This window comes from Gekko japonicus, unplaced genomic scaffold, assembly GCF_001447785.1.
Source record: "Gekko japonicus isolate JY-2015 unplaced genomic scaffold, Gekko_japonicus_V1.1 scaffold37, whole genome shotgun sequence".
NCBI classification, from domain to species: Eukaryota; Metazoa; Chordata; class Lepidosauria; order Squamata; family Gekkonidae; genus Gekko; species Gekko japonicus.
In genome coordinates, this window is record NW_015171503.1 from 528,752 (window position 1) to 541,908 (window position 13,157).

General features: G+C 44.5%; 1 protein-coding gene across 1 annotated transcript in view; it reads left to right on the plus strand.

The window, feature by feature from the left end:
* Nucleotides 1–13,157, plus strand: part of RANGAP1 (Ran GTPase activating protein 1) — a 43,634-nt gene that overhangs the window by 322 nt on the left and 30,155 nt on the right. The window contains exon 2 of the mRNA XM_015419161.1: nt 5,241–5,390. Coding sequence (XP_015274647.1) covers nt 5,279–5,390 — 112 coding nt within the window. The 5' untranslated portion in view covers nt 5,241–5,278. The remainder of the gene's footprint in view (nt 1–5,240; nt 5,391–13,157) is intronic.

The window sequence follows — 13,157 nt, forward strand, 5'->3', positions numbered from 1 at the left end:
CCCCATCCGCATCACGTGTAGGCTTCTCGGCATTACTGCCACCGCACACGTGCTTGGGAAATATTCGCGCTCGGGGATTCAGAGAAGCTACTTGATCAGACTTGCCCACGTTACAACGCCTTCTCTTCCCCGTATGAGGTCAAACCTTTCGGCCGGCAGCGGAGGGTCCCTGTTATGAGTGTAACATGGGCGGGATTGTGTAATTTCGTGTTGCGTATGTGGAATACTTTCGTCACCGAGAGAGGATCTCGGGTAGGCTCCCTTATCACCTTTTCGCATCACAATTTGGCTTAAGACCTCAGCATGGAGGTTGCTGTAAAAAAAACAAAGAGAAGCCCTAACCCAGTTTGGTTAAGCGAGACAAATAGCATACAAAAATAAGAATTGTGTATAGAAAACGAAATCTAAGTGACAGTAATGCTGGTGTGATAGCAACGAAAAAACAACTATTTTTTTTAAAAAACACTGTATGGACCCTTTGATGGTTACATTGCCACAGTGACAGCCATGCTATCAGTGTTGCCGTGAGTGTTGTGCTTTGTTTATGGATTAATGAATACATTAACTTGGCAGATGGAAAGACACACACTGTGCTACGAACTTTAGAAGAAGGATGAGTTACTGTAAAGAGAGTCCAGAAGACCCAGTGTCCTGTTACATAATTGTGTGTTGCCTTACATTGTAAATGCACAGGTGAAAATGAGATCAAATGAAAAGAGTAAATTATACTGTTTATTCTTACTGTTTTTGCAACCAAAGTCATAAACAGCAAAAATTATACAGTTATATTGGGTGTAGAGGGTATAGATCACTTCAAACTGCTGATGAATTAGCAAAGCAGAATGAATCTGTGTAATGTGCCTTCACTTGTCAGGAGGAGCTAGTCTGGTTAGAACTTGTCATGACACTCAATGGGTGATATTCTCTCTCTGCTTAAATCTATCTCACAGGGTTGTTGTGAGGATAGACTTGAGGAAGGGAGACACCTGCATACTGCCTTGAGCGCCCTAGATGAGGAACAGGATAAAAATTTACTCAAGTGAATACTTTGCTAATTTATCAACATTTGGTAGTGGTCCATGCTGTCTCTGACTGGATCTTCTTTTGGCTGGGTCTTGTTTTCCACGTGAAGTGAAGCATCTGTGTCATGGGAAATTGGGCCCTCTGGAGTCTCTTTGCAATATTTCTGCTGTTCATAGCTAAGGTGCATGTATCTGTGCCAAATGAATGTAACTTTTACGCAACTGATGAAATGGATTCTGTACTTCTGACACCATAAATTGATTAGTCTTTAAGGTACCACCACAAGACTCAGTCTTGGTTGAAGCAGACTAACATGGCTTCTCTTGTGGAAACTCAGTGCTGACTGCCTACATTATTTTGTGACGTATTTGTATTCAAACGAAATGGCAAGCCTTCATTTGTTGCCAACCTGCTAGAAATAAATCTGTTGTAGTGACTAAGGTTATGTCTTTTGCTTACTTTGTAAGCTGTGCCATGCTTATGAGAAGAGGCAGGCATGGATGTGGACTTTTTGGGGAAATTTTTCAGATTCAAATTTAAATAAATGACTTAAATATTAGCAAAAGAAGGCAAATACACCATGTAAAAGCCTGGACCATGTATAAGCACTGAGGTTTGTCCATGCTTCATCTCTCACTTTTAGCCCGTCTTACATGACTGGTTTGCAGCACAACAGCCCTGACCACTATAGACAAACAGACAATATTTACAAATGTGGGGCAGAAAATTTTCAATGGGAGAAATATAGTAACAAAAGATTTTTGGGGTAGTGTTCGTGTTCCAGAAAATTTTCTGTCCCACATCACTGGAAACAGGATATAAATATTCTGAATAACAGCAGTTTAAATATACCTGAAAGTTTCCTGTGATCTTGAACATAGTTCTCATATAAATATATGTAGCTGCCTCGTACTGAGTCATATGATTGGTCTGTCTAGCTCAGGACTGTGAAATCTGACTAGTAGCAGTTCTAAAGGGTCTCTGGAAATGGTCTTTTCTAACTCAGTTCAGTGAAATATCTCATTAGTTTGTTTTTTACCCCCATCTTTCTCCTGAAAATTAAAGCCCAGGTGGTGGCTTATATTAAAAAAAAAGCACACCAATGAACCCTTGACATCAATCACTTGAGATGTCTGAGATTGAAACTAGGACCTTCTGTATGCAAAGCCTGTGGTTTGGCCCCTCCTCTTGACTCAGCCATTGTGTCCGTTAATACAACTTTTATGTATGAAGGCCAAATAGCCTGCTTTCCTTGGTCAATTAATAAAGCAATCTATACATTGTTCTATTGGGCAGGGATGTTAATTATACTGTATCTCAGTTAATTAATAGAAAGAGATTAAAATGAGAATGTGAAGCTGTCAAAGAGAAGGAAATGTGTGCCAAACCAACATTTGAATAATAATTCTGCTTGAAAAAATGTTGTTATAAAGGTGGTTAACAGAGCATGTTAAGTGCTAGAATGGTTCCTGTATTGAATGTGACACCTCCAGTCTAAAAATAATAGTGATGATCCCTTTTTAAAAGTTGGCAAGCAAAGGCAACACTCGGCATAAGTTATGATGTAGGCTTTAAATCTGTAGGACAACAACTGATGCTCTGTGTTAACTAAACAAAAAAAATATATAGAACATTTGGAATACATCACACTATTCAGCCAGCTTAAGAGCTCCTCTAAAGTTAATGATCAGTAGTCATTTTGCCATCTCACTTATTATTTCAAACGGTAAACTATAATGAAAATTAGAGTATCTGATTTGGCCCATAATAGATAGGTCACTAAGTATTCCCTTGTTGAACATCCTGAGTGATACCATTTGACTCTGATGGCAGCTTCTTGTTTTAATTTTGGAAAGCACATACACAACTGTGTGTATTCTGTGGGTTTTTTAAAAGTCAGAATTCTGTATTGAGAGAGCTTGTATAGAATTATATTAATTGCTAGTCTATTTTTCTTGACCAGGAGAAAAAGAAAAACAAACCATTGCTACACATGTACCCCAGGGGGGTGTTGAAGAAAAATTAAGCGGGAGTCCAGTGGTGCCTTAAAAGACAAGTATAATTTCTTTGCATGGGTGTCCACTTCAGATATGTGGTGAAGTGAACTCTGACTCAGGAAAGAATATGTGGGAATTAACTTTTCCCCCCATCTTTAAGGTGCCACTGGATTTCTGTTTAATTTTACTTCCAAACTAATGGAAGCTTTGCATAGCCAATCTCTATTCCTTCCACCTGTTAAATCGATGTGTATTCCTGGTCTTCGTTTTCCCCTTTTAATTTCTGTTCCTGGCATAAAAGTAAAACGAGTTATTTTTATCTTGTGTTATTGCGCTTAGAGAAACTCAGTTCTTTTTTCACTTAGAGGCCTCTCGTGATAAAGGTTTGAGAACCCTTGGTTCTCCGACCTTAAGTGGCTTAGTTGGGGGTTGAGAATATACTATTCTCACCATGTTTGGGGGTTTGTATTACCTTGGTATTACCAACCTTGCAGATTCAAATAATATTACCTGCATCCAAACCTTATGAAAAGGATTTGGTGAAATATGTAACTGTTAATAGGTCACAAAGTAGGATATTTTTCCTGTTCATTTCCTTATCCTCATAGAAATGCTTAAACATTTTCATGCTAATCTATCACCTTGTCATCTTCCAACTCCAACTTAAACGTTTAGAACTTTTTCTCATGTTATTTTATGTAATGCAGTGGCTACAACAACATAAATGCTACATGGGGCAATAACATTATCCTAACATGCTTTTCCAGAACTGTGTCACTACATGATGTATACTCTTGAAAGCCCCCAACCTTGTAAAATCACTAGAAAACTAGGTAACCTGTGATTTTAAAATATGTATATATATTAGGGTTCGCAAACACTTTTTGAGGGAGAGCACTCTGACTTCACTCTTCCTCCTGACAAAATGATTAATGACTTGGCTATTATATTTGAGAACTTTAGATACCACTGTATTGGTTAGCTGATAGATCCTTGGACTTGTGGCCTAAAGACAACAGTATATATGTCCTAGTTCAGTGCTGTCAAATATAGAAGTGGGAGAGCCGCATATGGGTTTCTGTTGTGTCTCCAGTATGTCCCTTACTACTCCTTCCACACACTATGTAATTCAGCCTTTTTCTAGATCCAGGAAGCTTAGCAAGGAGGGTCTGACCTCACCATATTGTTGCTGTATGCCAGTTTCAGGACCTAACCTATTTTTTTTACATCTGTAATGTTGAGTGGTAAATAGTGTAGTATAGCATGAAGTTTCGTAAAAACGTGTCTTCACTAGAGTTGCTTATTGGATTTCCCCCCAGTTTTATTAGTGGCTGGCTCAGTTGGAGAATCAGCATGTATGGGTGGGGAAATGCTTTCCTTCCCATACTATTGCCAGGAGAGGGGAATAAGTACTGAGGAAGAGGGCATTGGCTGTAGAATCTCAGTGGTGCTATTCCCTCACCCACATGCTGTAAGCATTTCCTTGCTTGGGTTCTCCTCCAGGTAGTAGAATTCAGGGGGTGGGGTTGAGGACAGAAATTGGGAGCAGGACGCAAAATTTATTTCAACAAATGCAGTGTAGATTGTCACTAATTTTTTAAATATGAAAGGTATGTGGCCCTGAGGTTGTGGTCCTGAGGTTCTGCTGAGTATTAAATTGGACCAACCAGCTGACTTGGATTTGACACTTTTGCCCTAGTTCATCCTCTGTCTCTTGCCAGCAGTCCTTTCTCAAAATGTGCTGACGCTCTGAATACAAAGCTAAGCCATGTTATTTATGTGGGAATTCACAGAAGTATAGTAATATGCGCTAGTAAACTATCTGTTCATTGCCTCATTAACATTTGTTTTCAAGCTGACTGTTCTTAAAACTGGCATGTAGGAACTGTGTACTTTTGGGGTTTTTTTCCCTGAAATGTGTAACATGACCCACCTGCATTGTCTTCCTCACAAGCAGTTTGCACCCTAGTATTGGTCTGTTTCAACCACCTCTGTTTTCTTACATTATAGCATGTCACAAGAGGGCCACTATAGTTATTCAGTTTAATTTTTTGGCTTATAGGCCAACTGTGTCCATAGTTTAATTCCCTGCTCCCCTTTTGTGGTGGTTTTCCTTTGTGAATACTTCAGAGGATACTCTTGAGGAATGAGGACATACTTGCTGGTCTTTCTCCCCCCCCCCCCTTGTGTTTGTTGATGGTGTGTAACTTCTGTTTTCAGCACTTTTCTCAACTAGTAAGGCTGACACAGCCCAGAACATGGCATCAGAAGACATTTCTAAGCTGGCAGAGTCGCTTGCCAAAACACAGGTGGGCGGAGGACAGCTGAGTTTCAAAGGAAAGAGCCTGAAGCTCAATACAGCAGAAGATGGTAAGAGGAATAGCAGTGCTGTTGGGAGGGTGTGACTGCTTTATGGTTTCAAAGTTGCTTTCAGGGCAAGGGATTTTGGGGAATATTATCTCAGCCAAGGATATGTGAAGATGAAGTATTACAGAAGTATAAAAGCATAGTGTCATTTCAGGAGAGGATGACATACTGACACCTGAGTACTCCATCTCCCATAATCCCTGGAGGCAGGAGGTAATTCCTTCCACCCCTGAGGAGAAGGTTCCCCCCCCCCCCCCCCCCCCCCTCTTCCCCCGCCCACCCCCCCCCCCGTTGTTTTCCTGCCTCCTCTGCAAGTGCAGGACTTTGGAGGAGCTACAAGTGCCTTTTAGGTTTTTTTTCTCTGCAGTGATCCTAGGTCTAGTTTTCTTTCCCTTGTGGGCCTTTAGTGTGTTTTTCTGTTCTCTGTGTTTAAAAAAAAAATAAAATAGAAAAGTGAGCTGCTGTGCATTTGTTCTTCCCTCACCTCCCATCCTCCACTTGAGCAAACTACCACCCAAAACCCTGTGGCTATGTTGTTTGCATCTCCAAAGGCAGAGGGACAGGCTGCCACAATGCTGGAAAGGAGACTTGGGGGGCTGTGATGCCCAGCAACAGAGGGTTGCTGAAACAAAGGCAGAGGAGTAGCTAGCCCCTGGGAATGATTTACTTATTCATTTAGAATATTTCTATGCCGCCTCTTCAGAGTAGTAAAATGGCTTACAATTAAAAAGGACAATTTGAAACACAACATATTAAAACTCAAGCAGACCATTAAAAAGCTTGTGAGATAACCCCCCCAATTAAAAGCCTAGTTAGAAAGATGTGCTTTAGGTTGGGGCCTAGAAGAAACTAAAGTAGGTGCCAGGTGAGTCTTAAGGGATCATACTTCTTAAGGGAATGGCTGTAGCTCATGAAGCAGCTGGAGCTAATAAAAGGCACTGCATGCTATGGATGAGACTTGATCCTCCAATCATAAGCCAGGATCCATTATCAATCCCCCCAGCTACAAACCTGCTCCTTTGGGAGAATGTAGTCTTCTCTAGGGCAAGGTAACTCTCAAGTCCCCAAGCAGTTTCTCTATTGACCAATAGCACCTCAGTTTGTCTGGAGTGAGCTTCAGTTTATTGGCCTTCATCCATCCTATTATCTTCTCCAAGCACCTTTTCAAAACTTCCACAGATCCACTTGGCTTAGCTATTAAGGAGAAATAGAGCTGGTTATCATCTGTGTATTGGTGGCACCTCACTCCAGATCCCGAATGGACCTCTCCCCATGACTTCTTTTAGATGTTAAATAGCATGACCACCTTTGAAGCACCTTGTCTGCTTCATCAGGCCTCACAACTGAAAGTCAATAACATCTAGATTGAATCAGTTAAACTCTAGTGTCTTAAGGTCATGGCAGAAGTGAGCAATTTTTTCTTCAAAGTCTGTTGAAAAGGACTCACAGCCAGCTTGTATGTTTTCCAGGTCAACATCCTCTGGTGCTTGGATGGCATTGTGCAGACACAATGGTGGCAGAAAAGTGAGCTTGTTTTGCTGCCATCATTGCCAATAGAGTAGACACAGTGAGGTGTTCACACATATGTTCAGCTGCATTTGCTTTGAGTCTTTAGTGCACTTTAACATCTGCCCAGCCATTTCACCTATTATAGACCAACAGGTAGAAGCTGGGACCAGCATGCCAGCTGGCTGTGAGGAAGGTTTTGGTGCCAAAAACCTCATGCCTTGTTGCACCATTGTCAGTAGCTTGCACTGGCTGCCACTTCCCCTGGAACCCAGAGTCAAGCCATTCAGGAGATGATGAGAGAGCAGGGCAATTCTACTTCCCTGGGCACCTTGGGCTAAGGTGGAGATGTCTTCATTGCTCTGGTGGGATTTTCAGGAGCGGCTGACCAACTTTTTCCCCCCTTTAACAATGAAGTGGTCAGAAAAGAACAATATTAGTGCCGAAAGAGGCGCAGCCCTTTGGGTGCCCCCCCCACCTCATCCTCTTCCATTCCTCTTAAAAATCATCCAGGAACCCTGAGAATGTCCAGGCTAGGATCAGACTACTGGAAAGCCCTCTTGGCCTACTGGGACAGCACAAAACCTTGCCCACACTACCCTCCCAGGCTTCATCACCCAGATCTTCTGGGTTTACAATACCGATTCTGAGCACTCCAATTCTGATTTGGACAGAAAGGAGAGGGAGCTCTCAGATGAAGATCCTCCTCAGACGCTCCCCTCCCCCAGTAACAGAGGCTTTTCCTCACAATGAGAGACCAAGGATAAAAAGAAGGCCATGTCCTTTTCTTCCAAGAAGGACAGATGCTAGAAGGAATTCAGCTCTATCCTCTTGTAACTACAGGACCCTCCCCAGATTCCATACATACTATAGAAGACCTGCCTGGTCTAAGCCAACGACCCCCTCAGTCTGTTTCAGGTCAGAACTCAGGCAACAAAAGCAACAAACCTCATCAGCAGTTCAAGTGATGCTGGACTTCTGCCACTGTGGGGCAGACTCCAATAGTTTGGCCAAACCTGGAGCTAAGGTTTCTCAACAAGTTTGTTGCTTGCAGAATGGAAACGCTAAAATTTATCACAGAGGCACTTCTAGCAAGGAACTTCATGATATCTGTAGATCTGGGCCTACCTCCATGTCCCCATTTTCCCTCCACGGAAAAGACCACTACTCAGAGATCCAGTATAGTGTAGTAGTGGTTAAGAGCAGCAGACTGTAATCTGGGAAACCGGTTTTGATCCCCCACTCCTCCACTGAAGCCAGCTGGGTGACCTTGAATCAGTCACTTCTCTTGAAACTCTCTCAGCCCCACCTTCCTCACAGGCTGTCTGTTGTGAGGAGAGGAAGGGAAGCCGATTGTAAGCGACTCTGAGACTCCTTGGGGTAGTGAAGGGTGGGGTATAAAAACCAGCTCTTCTTCTTCTACCAATTAGGGCTCTGCCCTTTAGAGTAGCATTGGCTCCATGGGTATTCAGGAAAGTGAAGGTCACCCTCGTAGCAAGCCTCAGACATTGGGATATCCACATAGCCCCCTTCTTGGATGACCTACTTGTTGGATTGCTTTCTGCAGAGAAGGTGATCCCGGACATGCTGTTCATGCTCCAGTGCCCATCATTGTGTGGCTTCCTCATCAACCTTGAAAATATCCTTCTGACCCTTTTATGGTGATGACTCACCTAACAGCAACTGCGGATTCAGTTTGTGCACTCTTCTTTCTGCTGGAAAAAGTGGTGAAACTGAGAAGCACAGCAAATCAGGTTATCTCATCCAATTTGGTGGATCATGTTCCTGGCATAACTCTTGGGGTCCACTGCACGGGACATCAGTGGTTCTTACTCCCTCACCAGCAGCTGGTCACCTTCAAGGGACACCTGAGATTCAGAGTCATTTCATAGTTGTGGCTTTTTCTTCCTTGGTGGACCATCACTTCACTCGATCAGAGGCAGAGAGTTCTTCCTCTGAGATGGAGGACATCTCCATGGGTCATTCCCACTGTGCCTATAGGGAGGCAGGAAATACTTTTTCCACTTCCTGTTGGTGCCTTCGGAATAGCCCATCCCCAGTTCTGTTCCTGCCTCTGTAGGGAGTAGAAACTGTAGAATAGACTTAGCCTCATTTCTCCGTTTTTCCATTCTTTTTCAACCTAATTCTCAACTTTCCTTCACTTGCCTTGCTTTTTTTTTGCTTTTTAAAAAACATTTTAATTGCTTTTCTAAAACTACAGTACTACAGGGTTAGGGAATGTGAACATCCTGACCTTTGCTTCTAGTGCCATGGCCTCGACTACAGTGACCAGAAGGTTTCTTTAGTTAAGGGCCTGGCAGGCTGACTCACTCTCCAAGTCCATCGTTATGGCCTATCCCTTCCAGGGGGACTGACTGTTTGGGGATGCCTTGGACAAGATCCTAGTTGAGACACATGATAAGAAAAAGGCTAAGCCCAGATCATTACGACACTCTGAGAGACGTGGAAATCATTCCTTTCGTACTCAACATTCCTTGGCAAGACTTCATCAGGACTCCAAGAAAACCACCTGGGAGTCTTTGAAACCCTCATCCAAATGGGGCTCCTGTGGATCTAGATTCCATAAACCTACCTTCAACAAGACTGACAGAGGGGACCGTGACACCAAACCCAAGCAGGCGTGACTACGTCTCGCTTCCTGTGGGAGCTCATCTTCCACATTTTCACCCAGCATGGAAGCAGTCACTGGCAGATGCCTGGGCCATGGAGATAGTGTCTCAAGGCTACACCACAAAATTTCATTGTCAACTACCAGAGCAATTCCTCATCTTTCCAATCAGCAGGTCCATAAACAGAAGAGCCATTGTCGACAGGGCTCTGTGGCACCTATTAGACATCCAAGCTATTGAACCGGTACCCATCCCCAAGAGGGGCCGGGGGGGTGTTACTCTATCTTGTTTATGATTCCCAAGAAGAACAACGATTGGAGAGCTATACTGGATCTCAAGTTTCTGAACAAGTTCATCAAGCTTCACCACTTCCACATGGAAACCTTGAGGTCCATTACGGAATCCCTATTACTCAATGAGTTCCGACTTCAATAGATCTTATTGAGGCTGATCTTCATGTCCCAATTCATCCAGCACACAAGCGCTTTCTCCAGTTCTGCATGGACAACCAACATTTCCAATACCAAGCTCTTCCTTTCGGCTTATCCACAGCTCCCAGGTTCTTCTCCAAGCTGATTATCAACCCAGTAGTGCATCTCCGAAACCAGGGAATCCACATTCATCCGTATCTAGACAACCTGCTAGTGAGGGCAGACAGCAGAGTGGGTTCCATCCGGAACACAGAGGTGACACCACAATGTCTTCAGAACCATGGGTTCGTGGTCAATCTGTCCAAGAGCTCCCTTCAGCCAGCGCAGAGAATCGAGCATCTGGGAGTGATAATCAACACAACTTGCAACTCTTCTTTTCCTTCCTCTGCCCAAAGCCAAGAAGATCAGAGTTGGCATCCCTGGTGACCCAGAGCTGTTCCTCAACCCTTATGACCCTGACAAAACTCCTGGGTCTCATGATATCCAGCATAGACATGGTCCAGTGGGCGCATCTTCATGCCAGACCCCTGCAACGCTTCCTCCGGCCTTATCAACGAGCAATCATGGAAAGAATGACTCTCATTTTTTGGGTCCCCAGCATGGTCAAGAGCACCTTACTATGGTGGACAAAGCTGCACAACCTTCGCCGGGACAAAGTCTACTACATCCAAAAGAAGAGGAGGAGGAGGAGATTGGATTTATACCCCGCCCTTCACTACCCAAAGGAGTCTCACAGTGGCTTACAAACTCCTTTCCCCTCCCCACAACAAACACCCTGTGAGGTAGGTGGGGCTGAGAGAGCTCTGACAGAAACTGCTCTTTTTCAAGAACAGCTGTGCCAGAACTATGGCTTGCCCAAGGTCATTCAGGTGCAAGTGGAGGAGTAGGGCATCAAACCCGGTTCTCCCAGATTAGAGTCCGTGCACTTAACCACTACACCAAACTGGCTCTCGGAGGTCTTCACAGATGTGAGTCTGTCTGTCTGGGGCATGATCCTGGAGGATCTTTCCATACAGGGCAAATGGTGCCTCACTAAAGTGCATCTTCCCGTCAGTTTGTTGGAACTCAGAGCCATTTATCATGCCCTAAACAATTTCAGTGCTCACCTTTGAGGACAGCATATTTTGGTGCGGATGGACAACATTTCAGTCAAAGCCTACCTCAACAAGCAGGGTGGTTCCTGGTCCTCACAACTACACCGGGAAGCAATGAAGATACTGGAATGGGCCGAGAGGAACTTCGCATCGATCAGAGCAGAACACATCAGGGGAGCGGATAACATGCGGGCTGATTGGCTCAGCAGGGAAACCATTCGCGAGGGAGAATGGGCGCTGCACCCAGATCTATTCAGCATGATAGTTTCACATCTAGGACAGCCTCTGGCGATCTGTTCGTGTCGCCAGAAAACCATCAGCTTCCATGATTCTTTACCAGTTACTACCACCCTGAGGCGGAAGCAACAGATGCAATGACAGCATTGTGGCCCAAGGGTCTGCTCTTTGCCTTCCCACCCTTTCCATTAATAGCCAGAACTATTAGGAGAATCAGGGAACTAAGAGGTGATCCCTATGAGCACGCCGGCTGTGGTTCTCGGCTCTGAGAGAGATAGCAATCAACCCACCGTTGACTTTCCTGGTGACCCTGGACATGTTGCTTCAGGGGCCAATATGGCATCCCCATCTAGACTGGCTGTGCTGGACCGCCTGGAAATTGAGCAGAGAAGTCTCTCTTAACTAGGATATTCGGCCAAGGTCACGAACACCATACTGTCATCTAGAAGACAGTCCACCATTTGCATATACAACACTACCTGGAAGACCTTCATCCGGTGATGCAGATGAAAGAAACTTGAATCTTTTGTCATCCTTTCTGCTTTTTCTACAAGGTGCGACAGTCAAATCTCCACCTCAGGTTCATCATTTTCCGATGTGGAGGCTACATACCGTTTTAGCGGTGCTCACCAAAGCACCGTTTGAACCACTACGCAGCATTAGTCTTTAGTGGTTGCAGATGAAGACACTGTTTCTGGTGGTGGTGACCTCCACAAGACGGGTGTCGGAGCTTAATGCTCTTTCAGTTAAGTCCAATCTCTGTGTTTTTCACAAGGACAAGGTTGTGCTCTGCACGGACCATACCTTTTGGCCATAGGTATCGTCCACCTTACACCGTTCACAAGAAATATATCTGCCAACCTTCTGCCCTCACCCAAGGCACCCTAAGGAGTTTGTGTGGCACACCCTTGATGCCAGAAGGGCATTCAAGATTTATACCACACAGATGGAGTCCTTCAGGAAGACAGGCTCCATGTTTGTAAACATCTCTCCTCCACGCAAAGAAAATAAAATGTCCAAGACTTCTATCAGCACGGTTCTCAAGTCTTGTATTGTGGAAGCCTACAAAGCCACCCGGCTGGACATCCCCAGGGGCATTACGGCTCACTCTCTGCGAAGTGCATCCACCAATGCGGCCTTCACCAACTGGGCTTCTGTGGAGGAGGTTTGCAGAGCAGCAACATGGTCTTCCATATCTACCTTCGTATGCCACTACAAGCTGAATACTGTGGCCTTGGCAGATGCAGCGTTTGGAAGAAGAGTTCTTCACCACATCATGATGTCAGCAGATGATGATGACCCACCCAGATGAGGGACACTGCTCTGGGAGATCCCATGGAGATGTCCTCCACCTCAGAGAGAGAACGGCCCATTGGCACTTACCATGAAGGGTCTTTCTCCTATGAGGTCAGGAGGACATCTCCGCCTTTCTGCTTTCATTATCGTATTTCTCCCTTTGTGCTTTTCTCTTCTTTCCTGGTCTAACTAACTTCTCTTTTTTCTTAATGTTGCAGTTCATGTTATAGTTAACCATTATGTTCCTACAGCGCAAGGCCATTAGGTTCTTACTTCACACTCACTGCTTTCAGGGTCCCAGAACTAAGGGCACCAACTGGAAGTGGAAAGTATTTCCTGCCTCCCTATAGGCACAGTGGGAATAATCCATGGAGATGTCCTCCTGACCTCAGAGGAGAAAGACCCTTCGTGGTAAGTGCCAATGGGCTGATCTACCCAGAGATAGACGTTGATCACCACAGATGTCAGTCTATTGGTCTGGTAAGCCCACTGCTCTCTGGGACAGATCTAGTGAACCTGGTTGCCATTGGAACAGTTCACAAGCATATATTTCCTGGTGCTCAGGGTGATCTTTCT